This window comes from Siphateles boraxobius, unplaced genomic scaffold, assembly GCF_051911475.1.
Source record: "Siphateles boraxobius isolate OS27281-9 unplaced genomic scaffold, OSU_SipBor_1 7, whole genome shotgun sequence".
In the NCBI taxonomy this organism is placed as follows: domain Eukaryota; kingdom Metazoa; phylum Chordata; class Actinopteri; order Cypriniformes; family Leuciscidae; genus Siphateles; species Siphateles boraxobius.
The window spans coordinates 38313328-38335192 of NW_027509197.1; the positions used below are offsets into that span (position 1 = coordinate 38313328).

Sequence of the window (21865 nt, forward strand, 5' to 3'; positions counted from 1 at the left end):
CTAAAAAATTATATTTAGCTTATAGAAAATCAAGCTTATTTTCAGAACAATAATGCAATTTTAGATTGTGATTACATTATTTTGATTGGAGTTAAGCACATTTAAGCAGGGTTCACTGAAACCAAACGGCGTCAGTATGGACACAGCATCTGCTACCCTGAGCTGTCCCACACAATCCCCCACAATGCAACTGTATAAACAGCGGGAATCTGTAGTCTGGATCACACACAGCATATCTGACACACATCACAGGGCTAAACCCATGAGAAATCAAAATCTCTTTGATCTTTCATGATAAAAGAGTTCATTGTGCTGACACACTGCAACTTTCACAACTCAAAAGTTCTTCCACATTAAAAAAGATCTATCCATGAAGAAATCTATCCATCCCTCCATACATCGGTCTGTCTTAACAACTACACAGAATATATATATACCTGTATATATATATATATATATATATATATATATATATATATATATATAGCAACCACCTTGCAATGCCCTAGCAACCACTCAAATACTGTAACAACACCCTAGCATTCATTTAGCACCCTAGATAGTGCAACTTCTGATGACAACACTGTAAATTATCATTGACATTTGCTCACACAATAACTACAGCAGGATCCATCCTGTGCTGTTAAATCTATCAGTAAACATTTAGTCTTTGAATTTTCATCAAAGATAACTAACATGATTATTGATAAACATTTCTTAATATAAAAAGCTGTGAAAATGGGTAAAACTACAATTATTGAATGCAGCAATGTGAAAAGATTCAAGCTCATTTGCTTTGTTATAAAGGAAATGCATCAAACAAGTCAAATGAGGACGATTCTCCATCTATCATAATGTTTTCAGCTGCAATTTCAACAATGTAGAAACACAATTACTGCATGTCCTTGATAAACAGCAACACACAAACAAAAGCCCAGCAAACAGAAAAGTTCACTCAGGGAAACACACATTTCAACAGGAGTTATTCCTAAAGCCTTTTATAATGCATCTGCTGAATCCAGAGCGCTCGACAGGGAGAACACAAGAGAAATGTGTGTCTGGAGGTCCTGCTTCAAGGCGGTCTGATAATGGAAGTGACCTTCATCTGGGCTCTGTTTGTTAGTGGGATTGTGTGGAGAGAGGTTTGATCCTGGTCTGAAGATTAAAGAACACAAGAGCACTCAGAAGAAATGAACATCTGTGGTCTTCTGGTGCAGACCGGCAGGTAGTATCTGTCTTGAGACTGTCTTTTGTATGGAGGATGATTTCAAAGAAATTAATTTATTTTATTTTGAGTTAGGTATTTGGGTTAGGTAACTGTATTTCCAATATTTTTCTGTCATTGTTGACTACTGGTCTTAAAAAAAAATATTTTATAGGTATTACACGGACAAAAGAGCAATCTCTAATGCTAATAGATATTTATATAAGATTTCATTCATTTTCATGACTTTTACAGGCCTGGAAATTAATAATAAACGAATGAATTTATTTGTTATTATAAAATATAAAAATATAAGAAAATAAATTTAATTCTTCCCCAATGATTGTTTAGGCCTGGAAATAAAAACAAATATAATATTATAATATTATGTATATAAATAAATAAATACAAATAATTTAAATATAATAAATTATATTATATTATAATATAATAAAAAGGATATAATAAAATAAAATGCAATCTCATTTTAAATAATATTTCAATTAATATTTCATTTAATTAACTTAAAAATATATAAAAATAATAAAAAATTATATATCAAAAAACAGACTCTCTATTTACCTAACTATTGGTTTCTTTATTACTTTTTTGAGTTCCCTTATTTTTATACATTTGGTATACTGTGCTATTGTTTCCTTTTTTGGACCTTTATTTAGAAAAAAACAAATGTAATATTAGAATACTAAATAAAGTTTATTTATATATATATATTTTTAAAAACAGACTACCTCAACTTTAGTGTTAATGTACAAGCCAAAGGAAACCCCATGTTAAATGAGAAAGTGTCTCGTTTCAGGTTTTCAGAGGTGAACGGCTGCCTGGGGAAAGAGCTGTGATGCTTTAACACTCTTATCGGTTGAATCGCTGTTTGGGTTCAATGTCTCACGTCCCTGTAGAGTTTAAAAGTCCTCCTGTAGTCTGTTGACTTCCTCAATGCACACACATACATGAAGCTGAGATATGCATGTTTCTATGTGGCCTCATGTTATGACAAATCAAAATCTCCTTGATCTTTTGAGGAAGAAAAGACATCGTACTGTGAAACATTCTGCAACTTTCTATCTCATACTGTAACTCAAAAAAAATAATAATCTTACCATTGGGACAATAAAGTATGTATACCTACCTAACTTACCAGTGAAAACTTTTTTTGCCAGTCAACCTTTTTATCAGGTTACTGATTTTGTGCATCAACATCCTCACCTTATTTAAATTTTTGTTTAAAAAAAATCGCTGATCCACTGCTAAGTCGGAGGGGGGGGGGGGGGGGGGGGGGGGGGGGTAGTTGGGTGTCTGAACTAGTTGATGCGCAAAAGTTTTTATTAACTAGCTTATCAAATGTGTTTAAAGCATTACTGCATGTTACTGGGTGATATAACCCTACATATCATAGCGATTATATAGTAGTCTGAATCGATGGAACTTTTTCTAAATCGTTCACATAGATAGGCCTATTTGTGCCGTAAGCAAATTTATCCGTGCAGCTTTTAGTGGGCAGGAACTATTGGAACGTTGGAGTGGGGGGAAAAAAGCACTGATGAATGATACACCATAAAAAATCTTCAGCTTTTATTTTTATTGTTCATAAAAAATTTATAATAAAAAAAACTTTGGCTAAATAGTGTTAAATGATCCTAAATGAATTCTAATTTAAAATTTTAGATAAGCTTTCTAATTTTAATAAACCTATAGAAACAAATAAACTTTAAATAAGATAAATATAAAATGACTATACTTAAAATTGGACTACCTGCAAAAAAAAAAAAAAAAAAATCAAAAGAGTTTGAAATTCAGTTTTTGCTGTGGTATCAAAACTGATATTGAGAATTGTTAAACCATGATATTCTCGCCCATCAATATTCTTTGCTAGATAGCAAGGTTCCCACAGTTTTACATACAGTATGCATTTTTTAATAGTGTTCACCACAAGTAATAGACTACATTGTAATCTGGTCAGAAATAACTATATAAATGGCTGCTATTTTGCATAAGTTTATTTGTAATTGCCAGCAAGAAAGAAAGAAAAACATTAAAAAAATGTAGGATGTTGGAAAATAATTATGTATTTTCTGTTAACCAAATGCTTTTTAATCTTCCCTATTGCTTCAATGCAAATGAACAAGCGCACCGTTATTTTTTGCGTAGTGACGTGTGTGTTCAAGTAAGCCAGATATGCGCAGATTCTACGCAATACGCCGTATTTAATACATCATAATGAGTCACGAGTTGAGGATTTGCGCTAAATTCGCCACAGCTGATTTTTACCCGGATTGGGCGGGTGTCAATTTCAAACCCTGATCATAATGTTGAGCCGCATTACCCTGCACACACACCGATGAAGACAGCTGAGTCACTCATCACAGCGCCAGTCTGTCGCAAACCCCTTTAAACAACACTTTAAACTAAAAAAAAACATGGTTCTTTTAACCTTATATATAGCAAGACTGATGAAATAATAGTCAGGGGGAAAAAAACAAGTTTTTTTCATGTTTGATACATCAGCCTTTTATGGCTCATATAGTCCGATGTAGTGAGAACATGGAGCTCATACTCGAGGACGAAAAAAACATCTTAATTCTATTCAGAGACCCAAACTGAACAAAAATACACATTTTGTTGCAGATACTGATATTTATATGGCTAAAAAATGAGAACTTGTAATATATATCAATGAGATCTTTATAACATTATAACCGACACCTTACATAAAATTCTTGCTGGCATATTGGTTGTCAGTGTATATATGCTAATAATATGTTTTAGTTAGATGATATTTAAATGCTTAGTTTTATGATCAAATATCAATATAGTTTTAAAACATAATGCAATGCAATACAATACAATTACGATTAAAAGATGAACAAATGAACGTTCCTCAAAAGCCTGATGTATGGCACTTTTATTTTTTAAGAGTGTTGCTTTCAAATGCAGTTGACAGATAAAAGGGGATCACTGGAAAATAAATATTGGTAATGTTGTCAGTTGGAGTAAATCACTGTTAAAATGTTGTTTATAGGTATTTGCCTCTGATTTCCTATTCAGTGTAACTCTAATAGCGATATACCAGATATTTACTGAAACAGCCATGACTACAGAACCTTGAAACAAATTGAAATGTGGTAAATTTTAACCATTACATCACAACAAATATACTTCTCAATATTTTCAGCCCTTTTTAAGATATTATTTACATTTATATATATATATATATATATATATATATATATATATATATATATATATATATATACTGTATATATAAAAATACCTTAAAAAGGCTAAAAAATATTGAGATAAAGCAGCCCTATCCGATATAATAATAAAACACTTGTTTTTTAATAATGTATTTTCTGACTACAGACACCTACAATTTACTGCAAGCTTCCCACTGACTGTAATTCTGACTCCTAACGGTACAGAAATAAAGACATGGTGGGAGAAATGAGACAGAGAGAAACTGAACGTACCTGTTTCTCCCCACAGTGTGTCATGGGTATCAATCTGCACCGCCAGTTCATTATTCAACATCAACAAGCCTTCCAGCACCTGCCAAAACACCATCTCACAATAAATCAAACACAATACTGGAGCAGAACAGCAAACGAAGACTCTGGAACGTCCCCAGTGGGCAGCATGCAAGACTTAGGGACTGAAATCAGGGTTTAGAAAAGGCATATGAGAGTAAAAATGGGCTTTTGTGAAGTTACTCTCCAGAGTCTGGAATTGTGTGTTTTAAGTATTTTTTAAAAGTTTTGTTAAAAATGTTTTTTTTTAAATTTTAAGTTACATTGCTAATGTAACAAGTGATGTAAATCAAAATCACACTGGCTACAAAAACAGGGGGGGGGGGGGGGGGGGGGGGGGGGGGCAAAATAACGCCACTGTCATAAGAAATTATTAATATTGGTATGAAAAATAATGCAAACTACAGTTTCATGGCTGGTTCCATTTTTTCTTCAATTCACACTACTGGCAATAGTTGCAATAAGTTAATTGGGGATCTTAACTGCAACCATGAAACTATCTGGGTTGAGCAACAGGACGTTAACTGAATAAGCGCTGATGCTGGCACAATCTCAACACAAAATAAAACACACAAGAGCTTAAGGTTAAAGGCTCAAACAGCTGGACATTAGAGACTGGTCTGTTGCTAGGGCTGATCTGCCATGCTTCCTCACAACATCTATAAGATTTATTGTACTTCAAGGTCTTGTGTGCACTGCACGTGCACACAAAACTGATTTTGTGTCAGTTGGACATTCATATAAGTGTGTACTATGCACATTAGTTGACCCACTCTTGTGCCTGTATGTAGGTGCACACAAATGGTTTCAAAGAGGTCATATTATGCTTTTCTGCATCTTTTTTCAATTTTCTTTAGTGTGCAATGCAATATATTTTCCTATACAGCAACTATACAGGCGTTAGTCTTTTAATTTCATTAACATATACACAAGGGAAAACAAGGACCATGTAACATTTACTGCAGTTACGGAGTGTGATTCTTGTTTTGCTGCCAGTTTTATGTATTTTTAGGTAATTCTTTTATAAGTGACAGTGTGTTTGCTGGATAACAACATGTGTTAGTGTCACGGAAGAATGAGTAGGTTTGAGACATGCATGATGTGTTTTGATAGTTTTAGTGCATTTTAAATGTAAAATTAACTGCTGTGCCAAACTGAAAGTTAGTTATGAGAACTGTGTGAAGAAGAGTTTTGAAAAAGTGACCCAAGTACTGTGAAATTGATCTTATTGATTGTAAAAAAAAATTGTTTCATAATTAACGCATTTTGCAACAACATCACTGTTATTAAACTGAACTGAATCAACATTGAACCGATCATGACACTATTGCCTTTTTAGAGCTGCTTTACAGCAGAATTTGTCTCATATTTGATGAAGTTTGCATTATTGATTCTGTTATTTATCTGTTTTTTTTTAGTGAAGCTGCTTTAAGACAATCTGTATTGTATAAAGTGCTATAGAAATAAAGCTGACTTGACAAATGGTGAGATATTCATTAAGGCAAAAATGCCCCTGTAATGAATTCCTCTGGGTTTTTTTATATCCAACATTTGACATACATTATAATATTGTAAGTTTAATTAGGGGTTTAGTGTGGTTGTTTTTGCAGTCAGATAGTTAGTTGAATGTTTAGCTAATATAAAGTATGTAAAATATAAAATAAAATCAGCTCTGAAAACACAGATTGTGAAGAATACACCCACAACGACTCCCAAACAAGTGTATAAATCAATATCTACTGCTATGGTTGAGTAGAGTAATCAAAATTATACTGTATTCTAACAGATAATTTATTGTGTTATGAGATGATCTGCATTTTTTACATGAATGTGTCCCATACTGCAGGCCGCTATGAGCCCCTGCTGCAGCGCTTTGTTCTTCAGGCTCAGGTCATGTTGACCCTCACTGCTCCAGCTCAGCTCCAGCAGACACTCGATGACCTCTGAATGACCCCGCAGGGCTGCATGCACCAGCGCACACTGGCCACTCTTGTCCACGTGATCCACCTGACCACAAACGCCATGTGTAAATTAATCAATATGCATGTAACATGAATATATGCATCTCGCAGATAAGTCTCAGGTTAGCGGTATCGATTAAGAGTGATTCCAGAAAAATCAAAAACATATATATATATATATATATATTTTGTATTTCATATCTTCTCTACCTTGCTTCCTAATCTAGTCTGATAAATCTGCCATTTGATTTTACTAAAATCTTTGGCTCTTTGGCATATTGCTTTTAAACTTGCTTTGGAGAAAAACATCTTCTAAATTCATAAATGCAAAGTGAACCCTGTTTACTTTCTACTGTTATTGGGACTGTTTAATTTTTGCATATTATTTCCAATGGCGAATTTTCCAATTCAACTAATTGAATGGATAAAATAAAGTCCTGCCCAACTATTTTCTTGTGAAATATCCTGTTTAACTGAAAAATTTGAATGGGTTTTTCTAACACTGAAAATAAATATACATCTATACTCTACCTTGGCTCCTCTCTTACAGAGAAGACTGACCAGCCCCAGATGACCAGCGGCCGCTGAATAACACAAAGAGCTCATGCCGTTCTCTGAAACCACGTCCACGTTTGCTCCGAACTCCAGCAGCAGCGCGCCCATCTCCTGATGGCCCAGGTGGGACTGGACACAGAGGACCGGGGCGTTGTTCAACACCTCTGTACGATAGTTGACATTCGCTCCACCCAGCATCAGCAGACGGCTCACCTAGAGACAGATACGAGACACTTTAGAGACTGACAAATGATGTATGATTGTGTTTATTATGTGTCTGAATCAAAACCCCAAGACATCATTTAGTTTTCTTTCAGACTCTTCAACCAAATCCCTAAAATCGACTTTGATTTTCAGTCGTTCGGAGCTGTCGGTTGCCATTTATCTTCAGCCAGCCCTCATATTGTCTTTCTTTGTAAAACAATCCCTCATCCTGTGTTTAAAGTTCACTATGAACAAACTGCTGATTGGTAAAGCATGCTGATCACAATTCACAGACTCATTAAGAGCTCCAGCGCGAGGCGGCACATTGTGTCCCAGTCATTAATCAGCCTGGATTCTGCTTTTGATAAGCGTATGAATAACAAACGTTTAATCAGCAGCGGCTGCGCGGCCCCAGAGGCTTGTGAACGCCTGGAAATGAAATTTGTTTTATTTACCAAAACCAAATGAGAATGTTTAGACTCCACCTTGAGGAATAGAGAGAGAGAGAGATGGAGAAGAAGAGGCGAAAGATAAATATAAAACACAGCTGCACGCAGCAATTACAGGGGCCAAACTCGACTAACATTCACTGAGAGAAATGTAAAGAATTCAAGGACGACTCATTTACATTGAGAGGGAAAAAAAACATACAATACATTTTACAGTTTGGTGCAAGCGAGTTAGCAGGAACTGAAAGCACCATATTTAATCAACTTGCAGTGAAAGAGTTTAAAGGTTATGAGAAGAAAAAAAACATACACCCAATACATAAGTAAAATTTGAAAAGATAGTGGCGCTAGGAGCGTTATACTGTGTTAAGTAATATGCGGTATGTAATATATTAAATATATATAGCATTAAAAATGAAACATTTTAGGATTTTTTTTAACTTATAAGCACATTTTCCCCAGAATTAATTATTATAACACCACAAATATAACAATGTACAGTATATATATATATATATATATATATATAAAATAGTATTTGTTGTATTGTCATGAATTTATGGTGTATTATAGTAATTATTCATTAAAAAATAAAAAATAAAACCTATTATTGCAAATGTGCTTTTTTTAATCATGAAAATATCACAATGCTAATTTTAATGGACCTAAAACCAGAAACAGAACTCAACTGAAAAAAAGGGTAGAGAAAGTTCATTGCATCTGTCATTGTGAGCAATGTGTGCTTGCAGTCTATAGTGTTCAAAAGAAGACGCATTGGGAGGAAGAACCATAAGGACAAGGACATATAAGATGAGGATGAAAATAAAATCACTTTTGCTTTAAGCTAAAATCCATCATTCCTGCTGATAATTGCTCTGGAGTCTCAGTGCAGCGGCCGTCCTCTATTACACACAGTCCAGCTCAGAGGAATCATCTGGACGACTTTACTTTAAATGACCTAAAACTAAAATGGTTTGGTCATTACTTAAAATGTCAAGTGTCCTTTCCTACATTTATCAGTTCTCTTTTATAATCTCCGGATCAAACCGATGGAGTGAAGACATGAGGCATTAATCTGAACCGAGGATTTCAATGTTTGATCAATACAGACAATCACAAGATTGTTTTGCATTACAGCAATGTGAAATTGTATTCAAATATCTCAATCAAAACTTTCTACTATCAAACTTAGTGTTAAGAAGAGCTCATCAGTGCTTGGGTCATTTCCTGTTTGTTAAATACAGTTGCTGAAATTCATTTACATACACACATCTATTATATAAACACATTATTGAATAAACTAAGTGACATGCCTGAACCATGTCTGAACGTTGGACTTCAGCAGTTATAATGATCATGTATCATTATAAATGTTTGCATAAGGAGCTTTAACAGGGAAGATGAGTAGGGGGTCAAAGGTCAGAGGCAAACACTGAAATAATAGCCTATCCGCGCATCTCTAGTAAATAATGAATCAATATATCATATATGTCACTCGCCAGTGTGTGTCTCGTCATATCCGTTAATAGAGAAAAGTTGCTCCGGCTGCTTTGACGCATGTCTGGTGTGGGAATGGCAGAGATTAGTTGAGTGTGTGTGTGTGTGTGTGTGTGTGTGTGTGTGTGTGTGTGTGTGTGTGTGTGTGTGTGTGTGTGTGTGTGTGTGTGTGTGTGTGTGTGTGTGTGTTGTGAGAGGGTCAGAGGTTAGTTGAGTGTGTCTGTGTGTGTGTCTGGTGTGAGAAGTCAGAGGTTAGTTGAGTGTGTATGGTGTGAGAGGTCAGAGGTCAGAGGTTATTTGAGTGCGTCTGTGTGTGAGAGGTCAGAGGTTAGTTGAGTGGGTCTGTGTGTGTCTGGTGTGAGAGGTCAAAGGTCAGTTGAGTGTGTCTGGTGTGAGAGGTCAGAGGTTATTTGAGTGCGTCTGTGTGTGAGAGGTCAGAGGTTAGTTGAGTGTGTCTGTGTGTGTGTGTCTGGTGTGAGAGGTCAGAGGTTAGTTGAGTGTGTCTGTGTGAGAGGTCAGAGGTTAGTTGAGTGTGTCTGTGTGTGTGTGTGTCTGGTGTGAGAGGTCAGAGGTTAGTTGAGTGTGTCTGTGTGAGAGGTCAGAGGTTAGTTGAGTGTGTCTGTGTGTGTGTGTCTGGTGTGAGAGGTCAGAGGTTAGTTGAGTGTGTCTATGTGTGAGAGGTCAGAGGTTAGTTGAGTGTGTCTGTGTGTGTGTCTGGTGTGAGAGGTCAGAGGTTAGTTGTCAAAACAAGGAAGAAATGTTGACATGGAGCAGCTAAATCTCCAACCTCCAGAATCACCTGTTTTACACAAACGCCGAACAGAGGAGAGTCTGCTGGAGAAAAGAGAATGAGACAGAGCTCGTAATAAAACAAAAAAATCAATATTGGCGAGGTTTTTGGAGATGGCGAGAACTGAGGGATTTAAAATGGTGTAAAAGCGACGCGGAGATTATGGTGTTTTTATTGCTCAACAGGTAATAAGAGTATTTTATTGAACAGATAAATTGTCATATGTTGCACTATAACAGAAATCAACATCTAAACTTGTTATCCCGGTTTCACAGACAAGGTTTAAGTCTAGTCCCTGACTAAAATGCATGTTTGAGCTGTTTTAACTGAAAGCAACTTGCGCCGACAAGAAACTAGCATTTTGTCTCAAGATGCACATCCGTAATGTTTTTTTTTTCTAAGGCACATTTATAAAAGCTACCTAACTAAACTAAAGCCTAATCCTGACTTAATCTAAGCCCTGTCTGTGAAACCAGGCCAAAATCTCTTAAACCCAGTAGTGAATGTTTCATGAGCAGAAGGATAATCATATTCATCCTGACGGTCACGCAGAGCCGAAACACAACCAAAACAATGTTCTTCAAAAAAATCCATGCAGTTTCGTTTTTTAACCGATAGAGGGCCTAAAGGTTAGATAGTGTACCTTTAAAAAGTCTCTTTATGAAAGAAAATTCTGAAACTTGAGTGGAGAAAATGAATGGGCAAAAAGATCTGGACCCAAGAGCGCTGAAAACAGTGTGTGCTGACCTTGACATTGGGTGTGTAGAGGTTCCTAAGAGAGGCCAAAGCAGCAGACAGACCATCAGTACTACAGCTGATCCATAACGCCTGAAGAACACTGGACGACACACCAGTCTTCTTACTCAGACCCTTCAAAGGAACACACACACATCATACATATAATATAATAATTATTTGAATTATACATTTATATGTGAATGAATGAACTGACAAAGAGATAGACGGACAGACAGATAGAGACAGACCGACAGACAGACACAGACAGACAGATACAGACAGACAGACAGACAGATACAGACAGACAGATACAGACAGACAGATACAGACAGACAGACAGATACAGACAGACAGATACAGACAGACAGACAGATACAGACAGACAGACAGATACAGACAGATACAGATACAGACAGACAAACAGACAGACAGACAGATAGATAGACAGACAGATAGACAGAGACAGACAGATAGACAGACAGACAGACAGATAGATAGATAGATAGATAGATAGATAGATAGATAGACAGACAGAGACAGACAGATAGGCAGACAGATAGATAGATAGATAGATAGATAGACAGACAGACAGATAGATAGATAGATAGATAGATAGATAGATAGATAGATAGACAGATAGACAGACAGAGACAGACAGATAGGCAGACAGATAGATAGACAGATAGATAGACAGATAGATAGATAGACAGATTAGAGGTCTGCTACCCGACCCGAGCCCGCCGGGTCCCGAAAAATGTGCGGGTTTCGGGTCGGGTTCGGGTTAATGTTTAATGAACAGCCTTGGGTTCGGGTTTAACTAAGAAAAACTAAATAGGCTATATATAGTTTGCGTGCCGTGTGCTTTGTCTGCTTGCTGTGTTGTGGTGACCGGCACGCGCGAGAGAGAAAGTACATACGTGCACAGATGTGCAATATGTGCATACACACAGTCAGACACACAGGCTCTCTCTCTCAAATATAATGATAATGATAATGATATATATATAGATAGTGGCAGAATTTGAGGAGTGGGTGAACGTGCCCCTCGGTGAAACCGCAGATGAAGTTACTCAATACTCCAGACGCAACCACGACATGGAAGAAGAGCGGGATCTCTTGGGTTGGTGGAAAAACAACAGCGGTGTTTTCCCCTTACTGTCAAAACTGGCCCGTAGTATCCTCAGCATCCCTGCAAGTAGCAGAAGCAGCGAGAGGAAATTCAGTGCAGCTGGACTAACTTTCAATCAGAGGAGGACGGCGCTGAAACCTTGCATATTGCAAAAATTGTATTTGCTGTGAGAAACAGAATGGACCTCGGGTTCGGGCTTAATGATCGCGGGTACGGGCCAGGTTCGGGCTTCAGTTTAAAGCCTGTGCAGACCTCCAAGACAGATAGACAGACAGACAGATAGACAGACAGACAGATAGACAGACAGATAGACAGACAGATAGACAGACAGATAGACATACAGACATACAGATAGACAGACAGATAGATAGACATACAGATAGACATACAGATAGACATACAGATAGATAGACAGACAGATAGACAGACATACAGATAGACATACAGATAGACATACAGATAGATAGACAGACAGATGGACAGACAGACAGACAGATAGACAGACAGATAGACAGACAGACAGACAGACAGACAGACAGACAGACAGATAGACAGACAGACAGACAGACAGACAGACAGATACACAGACAGACAGATAGATAGACATACACATAGACAGACAGATAGATAGACATACAGATAGACAGACAGATAGATAGACATACAGACAGAGCCGGCTTCAGACTGCGCTCAGCAGGGGGGCATTTATTTTCAATGGGTGGGCACTAGGTATGGGGACCTTTCGGATATCAGATATCCTATATTTATTGCTACTGCCTTTTCTGTTAGCTAGTACCATGAAGTGATGCAACCCATACAATAAACACATAAACCATTAGACATTGTTGCAAGACGTGCAACTCTTAAGAAATTTTATTAAATAAGGGTTAAATAGGCCTATACCAAAAAATTGCAAGACGGACTCTGACCACAGCTTTATTATAAACAAAGCTAACGAACATGCACACAGTCTCTCACTGACAGGATAGTAGTTTAACTGCTATCTCACTGGCGGAAGAGAGAAAAAAAGCTACACATCTTTATTCTGCTTTGCTCTAACATAAGCGTTTACAGTAGCCTACTATTAAAAAAGCATCATGTAGTTACCTTTATCAAAACAGTTTATCAGTTTTCATCTGTTTGCTTTGTTTTGAATGCAGTCAGGAATCTCGCGCCAACTGAAAATCATTTCATTCATGTATTAACGTGCAAGTGATTGGGGGGGGCGGCAGGTGGGTTTTCTCACAGCGCCACACTGTGGTTTTAGGTCAGCTTTATTATATTTTCAGCTAATGAGCAGTTTGTAGACATATATTTTTATTATTTCTCACTGAAATGTGAATTAAATTAAACTGATATTATTTTGTAAATTATATCATAATTCAATTTGGGGGGGGCATAAAAGACATTTGGGGGGGCATTGCCCCCTAATGCCCCCCCATACCGCCGGCACTGCATACAGATAGACATACAGATAGACATACAGATAGTCATACAGACAGACAGACAGACAGATAGACATACAGATAGACATACAGATAGTCATACAGACAGACAGACAGACAGACAGACAGATAGACATACAGATAGACATACAGATAGACATACAGACAGATAGACATACAGATAGTCATACATACAGACAGACAGACAGATAGATAGATACCTTGAAGATGTGTGCTTTCAGGATGTGGTGGCCCAGCTCCATAGTCTGCTGTCTGTTTAACTTCCCCTCCTGCCTCGACAACATGAAGGCCATCAGTGCATGTCCACTCCTGCAGAGAAACACACACTGTGTGAATGCCTGTCCCATAACACACACGCATTTATGACGGAATAAGATGAGGAGTAGCACTGAGAGACAGAACCAGTTTGCAAAAACACTCTTATCTGCCCAAAAACAGCCAATCACAAACACAATATAATCCTGCTTTTATTTTTCGCTCACTCTTACTATTTATTACACAGTATTTTTAGAAGTTTAATCAAAACATTTATTCTCATTCATATCCTTGAGGAGAGCAAAAGGGTGAAGGATGAATTTGAAAATGGCTGTAAGCTTTTTAAATATGAGACTCTTCAAATAATTTTGTAGAGATGTGGTTTTTAACATCAAGTTCTTGAATCGTTATTTGACTGCCAAACGTTAAGACCATTTAGATTACAATTTAATTTAAAAAAAGAAAAATATCCGTTTAATGTTAAGTGTTAAGTGGATGCCACTGACCGATTAAATATGCAGTGCTTTGAGGTCATGTGCCAATAAAGTAGTTTAGTTCACTAACTGTGTGCATACAAGAACATTTTCACGTCAGCTTCTGCCTTTTAAAAATCAGATTTTTTCCCCCACGTTTTAATGAAGGATCAATTCCATGTAATTTCGGGTCAAATCTTTTAATCTCCGAGATCAAACGAGGTTCTTGGAGGTAAATCTTTGGTTAAAAGCTCTGTATTTGATGCAAGGCTCTGTGTTGGCATGCGTTGGGTCGGTCTGGAACGCAGAAGAAGAGTGGAATAGTGTTCCCCAGCTCTCACTGGTGTTAATTAACCCAGCTTCATTAAAAGGCCATGCATGAATGCAGCTGGCTTTGATCAGCACTATATCTCCTCTACATTAAACTCATTCCCTCTCTTTCCCTTTCTCCCTCTTTAAGCGGTGGAATAACAAGGCAGAGTCGCAGGGAACTTTTTAGAAGTCCCTCTTTTTCAGAGCCAACTTTTCTAGCCCGGACCCGGAGAGGGTTTCAGGAAGGCGAGTTATGAATAGGACACAGACGACCCAATCATAGCGCTCAGACAAACTGCAATGAGAATAGGAGAGGGACAGAATCCCAATTAGTCTAAGATCACCACAGCTCATCAGCATCCACCAATCAAGTTACTATATATATATATATATATATATATATATATATATATATATATACACAATTGTTTTAGCATCATTTTGATTAATTTTTTTTAAATGACTACATCGGGGTTTTTTTTTAAGCTTAAGGGCCCTATCTTGTACCCAGCGCAATTGACTTTGTACACCGACGCATTTATCATTCATATTTTGCACCTGACGCACAGCGGACTTTTCCCTCCACAGACGCACGTCGGTAAATTAGGGAATGAACTTGCGCTCCCGGGGCGGTTCAGTGAAAAGAGGTGGTGTGTTCCGGCGCAAACGTTCCCTGGTGCTATTTTGCAGTTTCAGAAAACAGTTCCGCCACAGACCAGGAAAAACCTAGTCTAAATTCAGTGGCGCGTTATTCAGATGCTATTTTAAGAGCGCATACTTGGCCATAATGTAGCGTGTGCACATCGCGCATACACTTTGCTTCTCCCATATACACAGACGCAGCAGTGACCATTTTTGCAAAACATACATAATTACAAGGAAAAATATTACCACACGAGGGAAATCATTGTGGTGTCAAGTCAAGTCAAGTCAAGTCATCCTCATTTATATAGTGCTTTTAACAATGTAGATTGTTTCAAAGCAGCTTTACAGAGATAAACATATAATTTAAGGTAACAGAGATTGGTTTGGTTTTATAGTGACTCTTGAAAAATGTTTTTTCCAGTTAAAGTTAGTTTTGATTGATTCACTTCCGTCTAAATGATCATTTGTTATTAAATTAGGGGCCGCTAAGACGACACCGTTCTCTCTAAACAGACTTTAAACGTGAACCTGTGATAGACGCTGATGGCGTTCACATGCGCATCAAGAATTGATTCTATAGTTATGTGCGTTTGAATATATGTGCGCAGGTTTGTAATTCTTTACAAACCATGCCTAAACAAACTACTTGTCTATAAATTTTGATGCAGAATTTTTATTTTATCTTATCACTTCGGGTAGGTACGCGAACCGAAAAATTCCACAACGCTTTATCTGTAGAGTGGTATAGGGATCCTCCATAGGGAGAGGCTAGTTGGCACTTCAGTGTCCATGAAGATATGTGGAAAAAATAGGCATAAATCAAGCTTACACGTTTACCCAAATTATTATACGCCTGTTTAACTGAAGCTAATTTGGGAGGGTTTCTCTCATCCCCATACATTGTCACTTCTCTGTCTTTTACGGCCCTGATGAGACCGTCGGTCTCCTTGGCTGTGAACCGCTGGCAAATCCGCTATTATAATAGCAATCCACCATAGAACAAGCGCGCCTGCTTTTAAAGGGAATGTGAGATGACGCTCTGGTTGGTTTATTGCACGTTACGCCCAAACCAACACCTATGAGTAATGTAGCTCCTTCACACCAACCCATTTTAGATTTGCATTTTTGAGGAGATCCGCCCACAAAGTAACTTACTTTTCGCGTTTTATACTTGCGTTTCACATCGTTAAAATAGAGCCCTTAGTCTTTATTTTGAGTTTTTTATTATTTTTATTATTAGTTCAGTTATTGATTTATTTCAATTCATGAAGATGTTTTGGTTTTAGTAACATCTGACTATTATCAAAGCTGGACAAGTCATTTATTTCAAAGTAATAAAATAAGAGGAAACAGGATGTTGCACAGACATCTCAAATCAGCACTGGCTTTCATCATCTCATCAAGGAGATCACGATATTGCATTAGCCGACTGTGAAGACAGATCTGGAATCTCGCATACACAAGCACAATCTGTCTGTATCCAATCAAGAAACTCCTGTTCTTATTTTAATGAAGTCAGTAAATTCAACGGTGTCTGGAGCTCAAGAGATGAAAGAGAACAACATCCTCACCTAAATATCCGTTTAAACATACAATATAGTTCACACATCATAATGAATAGAGCTTGAGACTTTCATCTGAATTTATTGCAGGACTTAAGAGTGTTAAAGGTGCCGTGAGCGATTTCTGAGAAACGCTGTTGATATTTGAAATCCCCTACCCAGAAGGATCTTGATAGTGCCGCCCCCATATTTATGAACATGCTATGCAACACAGGAGCGTCCCCCCTTATGAGTGGACACGCCCTATTACTGCTGATTGGCTACAAGTGTGTTTTAGTGCTTGGTCAGATTCACTTCCAACTGCATTTCTCAGAAATCGCTTACAGCACCTGACAGAACTGTCAAATTCTAGCCTTACATTAAGTGATCTTTAATAGCCAAAGTGCACAAGCTCAGAGCTGATAATATGCAGCTTTTGTGATTTTTCAACTTTTGTGGGGATGAATTTGTTCCTGGATTTGCATAAAAATGCAGACATTAATATTCAATAGAAGAGTCAAGCTATGGGCTCTTTATTAAAGCGACTGTATATTAAAGAGATAGTTCACCCAAAAATGGAAATTCTATCATCATTTACTCACCCTCAAGTTGTTCCAAACCTGTATGAATTTCTTTGTTCTGCTGAACACAAAATAAGATATTTTGAAGGATGTTCGGAACCAAACAGTTGATGAACCCCATTGACTTCCATAGTTTTTTTTTTTTCATACTATGGAAGTCAATGTGACCCTAAACTGTTGTGTGGTTACAAACATCCTTCAAAATATCTTATTTTGTGTTTAGCAGAACAAAGAAATTCATACGGGTTTGGAACAACTTGGGGGTGAGCAAATTCTGACAGAATTTAAATTTGTGGGTGAACCATCTCTTTAACAATGCATTTGCAATGATTTTGCAGGTGATGTAAAATTAAGCAGCATCGTGAACACTGCAATAATTTTTTCTGGTCATTAAGTTGTTATATGACTGTGTCATTAGACGTACGAATATGAGAGTGTAAAGACATATTTCAATAGCATCTCTCATTTAAATTTTGCATTAGAGCATTAGAGTTGTTTCATTTAGGAGTCATCAATGTTTTAACTAGATAAATCTATTTGGCTACAATGACTGTTTGAAATGTTGAATTGATGGTTTGTCTAAATATATGTATGTGTAGGAGTGTAATATATCTATATATTAGGAGTGTGAAACAATTAACACATCCAATATAAAAGTTTGTGTTTTCAAAATAAATGTGTGAGTACCGTGTATAATTATTTTGTATATATAAATACACACACATGCATGTATATATTTAAGAAATATTTGCATGTATATACTGTATATATTGATATATAATTTATATTTTATATATATATAACACATTTTTCATATATATATATATATATATATATATATATATATATATATATATATATATATACATACACATACACACACACACACACACACACACACACACATAAGCATACATACACACACACACACATAAAAGAAATAGTCAGCTATATATCACCCAGCCAAAACAGTCAACATTACTGTACTCAACGATGTTGTTTAACCATAAGTAGGAAACCGTAGTCCAGTTTTTCCTCCACTCTCTCAAGTTCCTGCAAGACATTTTTTGTAAACGCCAAACTGCACGACACTGAAGCTCACCTGGGGTCACACATGAAGTCCGAACTCTCTCCATCCGCTCGCCACACTAGCCACTCTCTGAAGGACGGGTGGCAGAACATCCGAGTCTTATCCCTCCGTTTGATGAGGAAACACGAGAGCGTCTCCATCCTCTGCTGGAAGTCGTCCCACAGCAGCTCTCCTCGCTCGCTGCCCGCGTTCAGCGCCTGGAACAGCTGATCATCCGTCATGGGGTGGAGAGACGCCAGCGCCACGTTGAGGACCGGCACAGACCGCTCGAACGCAGAATTAGACATGAACTTCATGTTGCACTGCAGAAGGTAGAGCTCCGACAGAGAGACGGGAACCACCTTGTAACTCGCGCTCTTGATGACCAGATGACCCTTCTCGAAGAGGTCAAGGGTCAGTTTGAGGTACAGGTATGACCCCTGGCTGCGGGAGGTCAGGTGGGAGCTGACTTTGCCCACGATGACGGGGTCGGCTTTGCCGTTGAGGGAGATGTTGTTGAGTATGTTCTGGCTGCCGTTGATTCGGTACTGTATGTAGGCGTTCAGGTCCGTCACGATCTCCTTGTTATCCGAGAATTCGTCCAGGCTGATCTTGGAGAAGGGAAGAAGACTGGTGATCTCCTGTAAAGACAGGTCGGGAATGTCATGACATGTCTCACAGTGGAGAAATACATCCAGGGGCCGGTTGCATAAACATAGCCATTACGTTAAGACAGTGTCTTAAGTTCTAGTATGACCCACTAGCAGTTAGTCAGTGGCAGTCAGTCTTACTTTTCGGTATTAAATTAGACCAATCTACGTTTTTATGTAACTGATATAAAAAAAACTATGAACAGTCTAAAAGAAACAAATTTGATGTCTAACTTGTAAGACTAGTCTTAGAGGTTTATGCAACCGGCCCCAGAATGTTTCCCATAAACCTTAGGGTGTATTCCCACCTGTCTTGTTTGGTTTGTTGAATCAAACTCAAGTTTGTTTCCCCCCTTGGTGCGGATCTTTTGGGCAAGTGTGAATACAGCAAATTAATTTTGGTAAGGTTGGTAAGGTTCTTTCCAATGAATGAATGACCTTAGCACAAGTAGTAGTTTTGTTTACAAATTTTGGTTTACTTGCAAAAAGGGCAGTGTGAAAACGAACCACACCAAACAAACATTTGTCAATATTGTATTTGGTCCAGACCAAAGCAAGTGAACTAGCGGACTTTCCTGGTGTGAATACACCCTTATATAGACAGGACTTGTTTTCCCAGAGGTGGACAAATTACATTTATGTTTTGGTCAACCTGTTGACTTTTTGACGTTTACAGTAAAAATTCAGTTGTTATTTTTTTCTTCCATAAAAGCTAATGGAAAAAATCCCAACATTATAATTAGGCATAAAGAGTAGCTTTATTTTGGTTCATTTTTTAAAATTATTTTATATTTTGCAAAAGACAAATTCTCATTAAAAACATTATTTTTCTAACATCAAAAATTTTTTCCCAATTAAAATCCTTCACACAAACATTAAACAGTTAAAAAAATAAACAATGAATCATACGAAATCATATTAAGCATTATTTTATAAAAAATGTATATTGTTAAATATTTGTATTTATTTGCAGAGTTTTTAGACCTTGAACTAACGCTTACGGTCAGGAAAACAAAATGATAAAACAAATAAACAAACAACTGTAAAAATCTCTGAAGTGGTGTAACAAATAAAGGTATTTGACAATATCAAATAATTAAAAAAAAAATCTTTGTTTCATTATTTAACAAACTGTTATTTGATAAAATAATGACTTTTATCAAATAAAACCTGTACGTTCATAACTAAAAAGTCAAAGGACAGGTTTGCCATCATATTTTGATAATGGCTCTTTTACAGATAACACATTAATATGTTTGATAGAATGACGGGAAGTCATGTGACCAGAACCTACGTTCTTCATAAACACTTTGATAGACACTGAAATATGGTTTTCTCCAGACATCACATTACTGACAAACACTTAAAGGCTTTTTATTAAAACTCTTACACATGCCTATAAAATCACCAGGGTCCACAAGGTCAACTGGACAGACACACACACACACACACACACACACACACACACACACACACACACACACACACACACACACACACACACACACACACACACACAACAGGGCCAATAATGCAGCAATTAAACAGTACCGCAGTGGAGAGAGAAAAACAGAATGAATTTTACATCACACACAATTCTCATCCAGCCACCACAACAACACACTCCCCGTGAGACGTGTCCTGCTACATGGAGAAACTGCTGGATGAGAGGCTTGAAAGACTGCGGAGATGCATTAAACTGTCATCATCCCAGACAACTCAACAGATGAAATCACACTACAAACCTGACAAAATCCATGATTATAAGGTCAAATGATCAAGGCATGTTTTTTCACACTGTTCTTTCCTCAAGAAAAAAATCATATTTAATATTTACATGCATCTTTAAAATAAAACAATGTTTACCTACATATATTTTAACCCTGTAAAGCCTTTCCTATTTGATACACAAATCTCTAAGGCTTCTAAATGATCAACATGACCAAAACTTTACTAAAAACCAGCCATCAATCGACTAATAAAATATCAACTAATTAATCACACATTTTCTGTAATAGATCGCAATTAATCGCACCTAACATGAACATTTTTAATATATTTTATATTGTAATAATTTCATATTTAATATCCAAATAAATGCATCTTTTTATGAATGAAGGTCATTATCACTGATACCAATACTGCTACTGATGTCTCTTTGAAATAGATTTTTTGCTCAATTTTAACCAATAATTGTATCCATTTAACATTATAATATAAATGAAAGCTTTCAATTTTAACATTTATTAGACTTTAAAAATATAAAAACTTTTAATTTAAGTAATCTTAAATCAATCTTCACATAAACCCCTTATAATAAAAGTCACATTTAGCTGTGCTTTTACTATATCAGGGTTCAACACTAGTTTTTTTCTACTGGCCCAGTCAGTTCAGATTTTTACTTGCCCTGCCAAAACATACAAAAGTTTGATTTTTCAGACTATTATTGCATATGTCAGGCTTTACAGGGTTAATTAATCAAAATGTGGACACTTTCATGAACATTTTCTGAGTGATAATGCAAATGCATCACCGAATCATTGAACTGATTCAGTCATACGCACAGTTTGAACTGATTCACTGAAATGAATCAAACATTGCAACTCTAACACTGTTTTTTTTTGCTATTTAAGTATAAACGATAGATTCTATTACAACCTATTACTACACTAGTTTTGTGTCTGCTGAAAAAAATTATTTCTTTAAAAAAAAATCTTACTGACCCAAAACTTTTGAATGATATTGTTTGTAGGTAAATATTTGTACGTATATATTGTTATATTGGTGTAAACAACGTATTA

General features: G+C 36.8%; 1 protein-coding gene across 5 annotated transcripts in view; it reads right to left on the reverse strand.

The window, feature by feature from the left end:
* tanc1b (tetratricopeptide repeat, ankyrin repeat and coiled-coil containing 1b) overlaps positions 1-21865 on the reverse strand; it is a 533291-nt gene that overhangs the window by 348716 nt on the left and 162710 nt on the right. For all 5 annotated transcript variants that reach the window (XR_013197101.1, XR_013197102.1, XM_077215807.1 and 2 more), the window contains 6 exons: positions 18448-19055; positions 13739-13847; positions 10953-11075; positions 7242-7478; positions 6574-6756; positions 4693-4771 (listed from right to left, as the gene is read on the reverse strand). Coding sequence is in view for 3 of the 5 variants with exons in the window: in XM_077215807.1 (XP_077071922.1) it covers positions 4693-4771; positions 6574-6756; positions 7242-7478; positions 10953-11075; positions 13739-13847; positions 18448-19055 (1339 nt within the window). In the remaining 2 variants the exon portion in view is untranslated. The remainder of the gene's footprint in view (positions 1-4692; positions 4772-6573; positions 6757-7241; positions 7479-10952; positions 11076-13738; positions 13848-18447; positions 19056-21865) is intronic.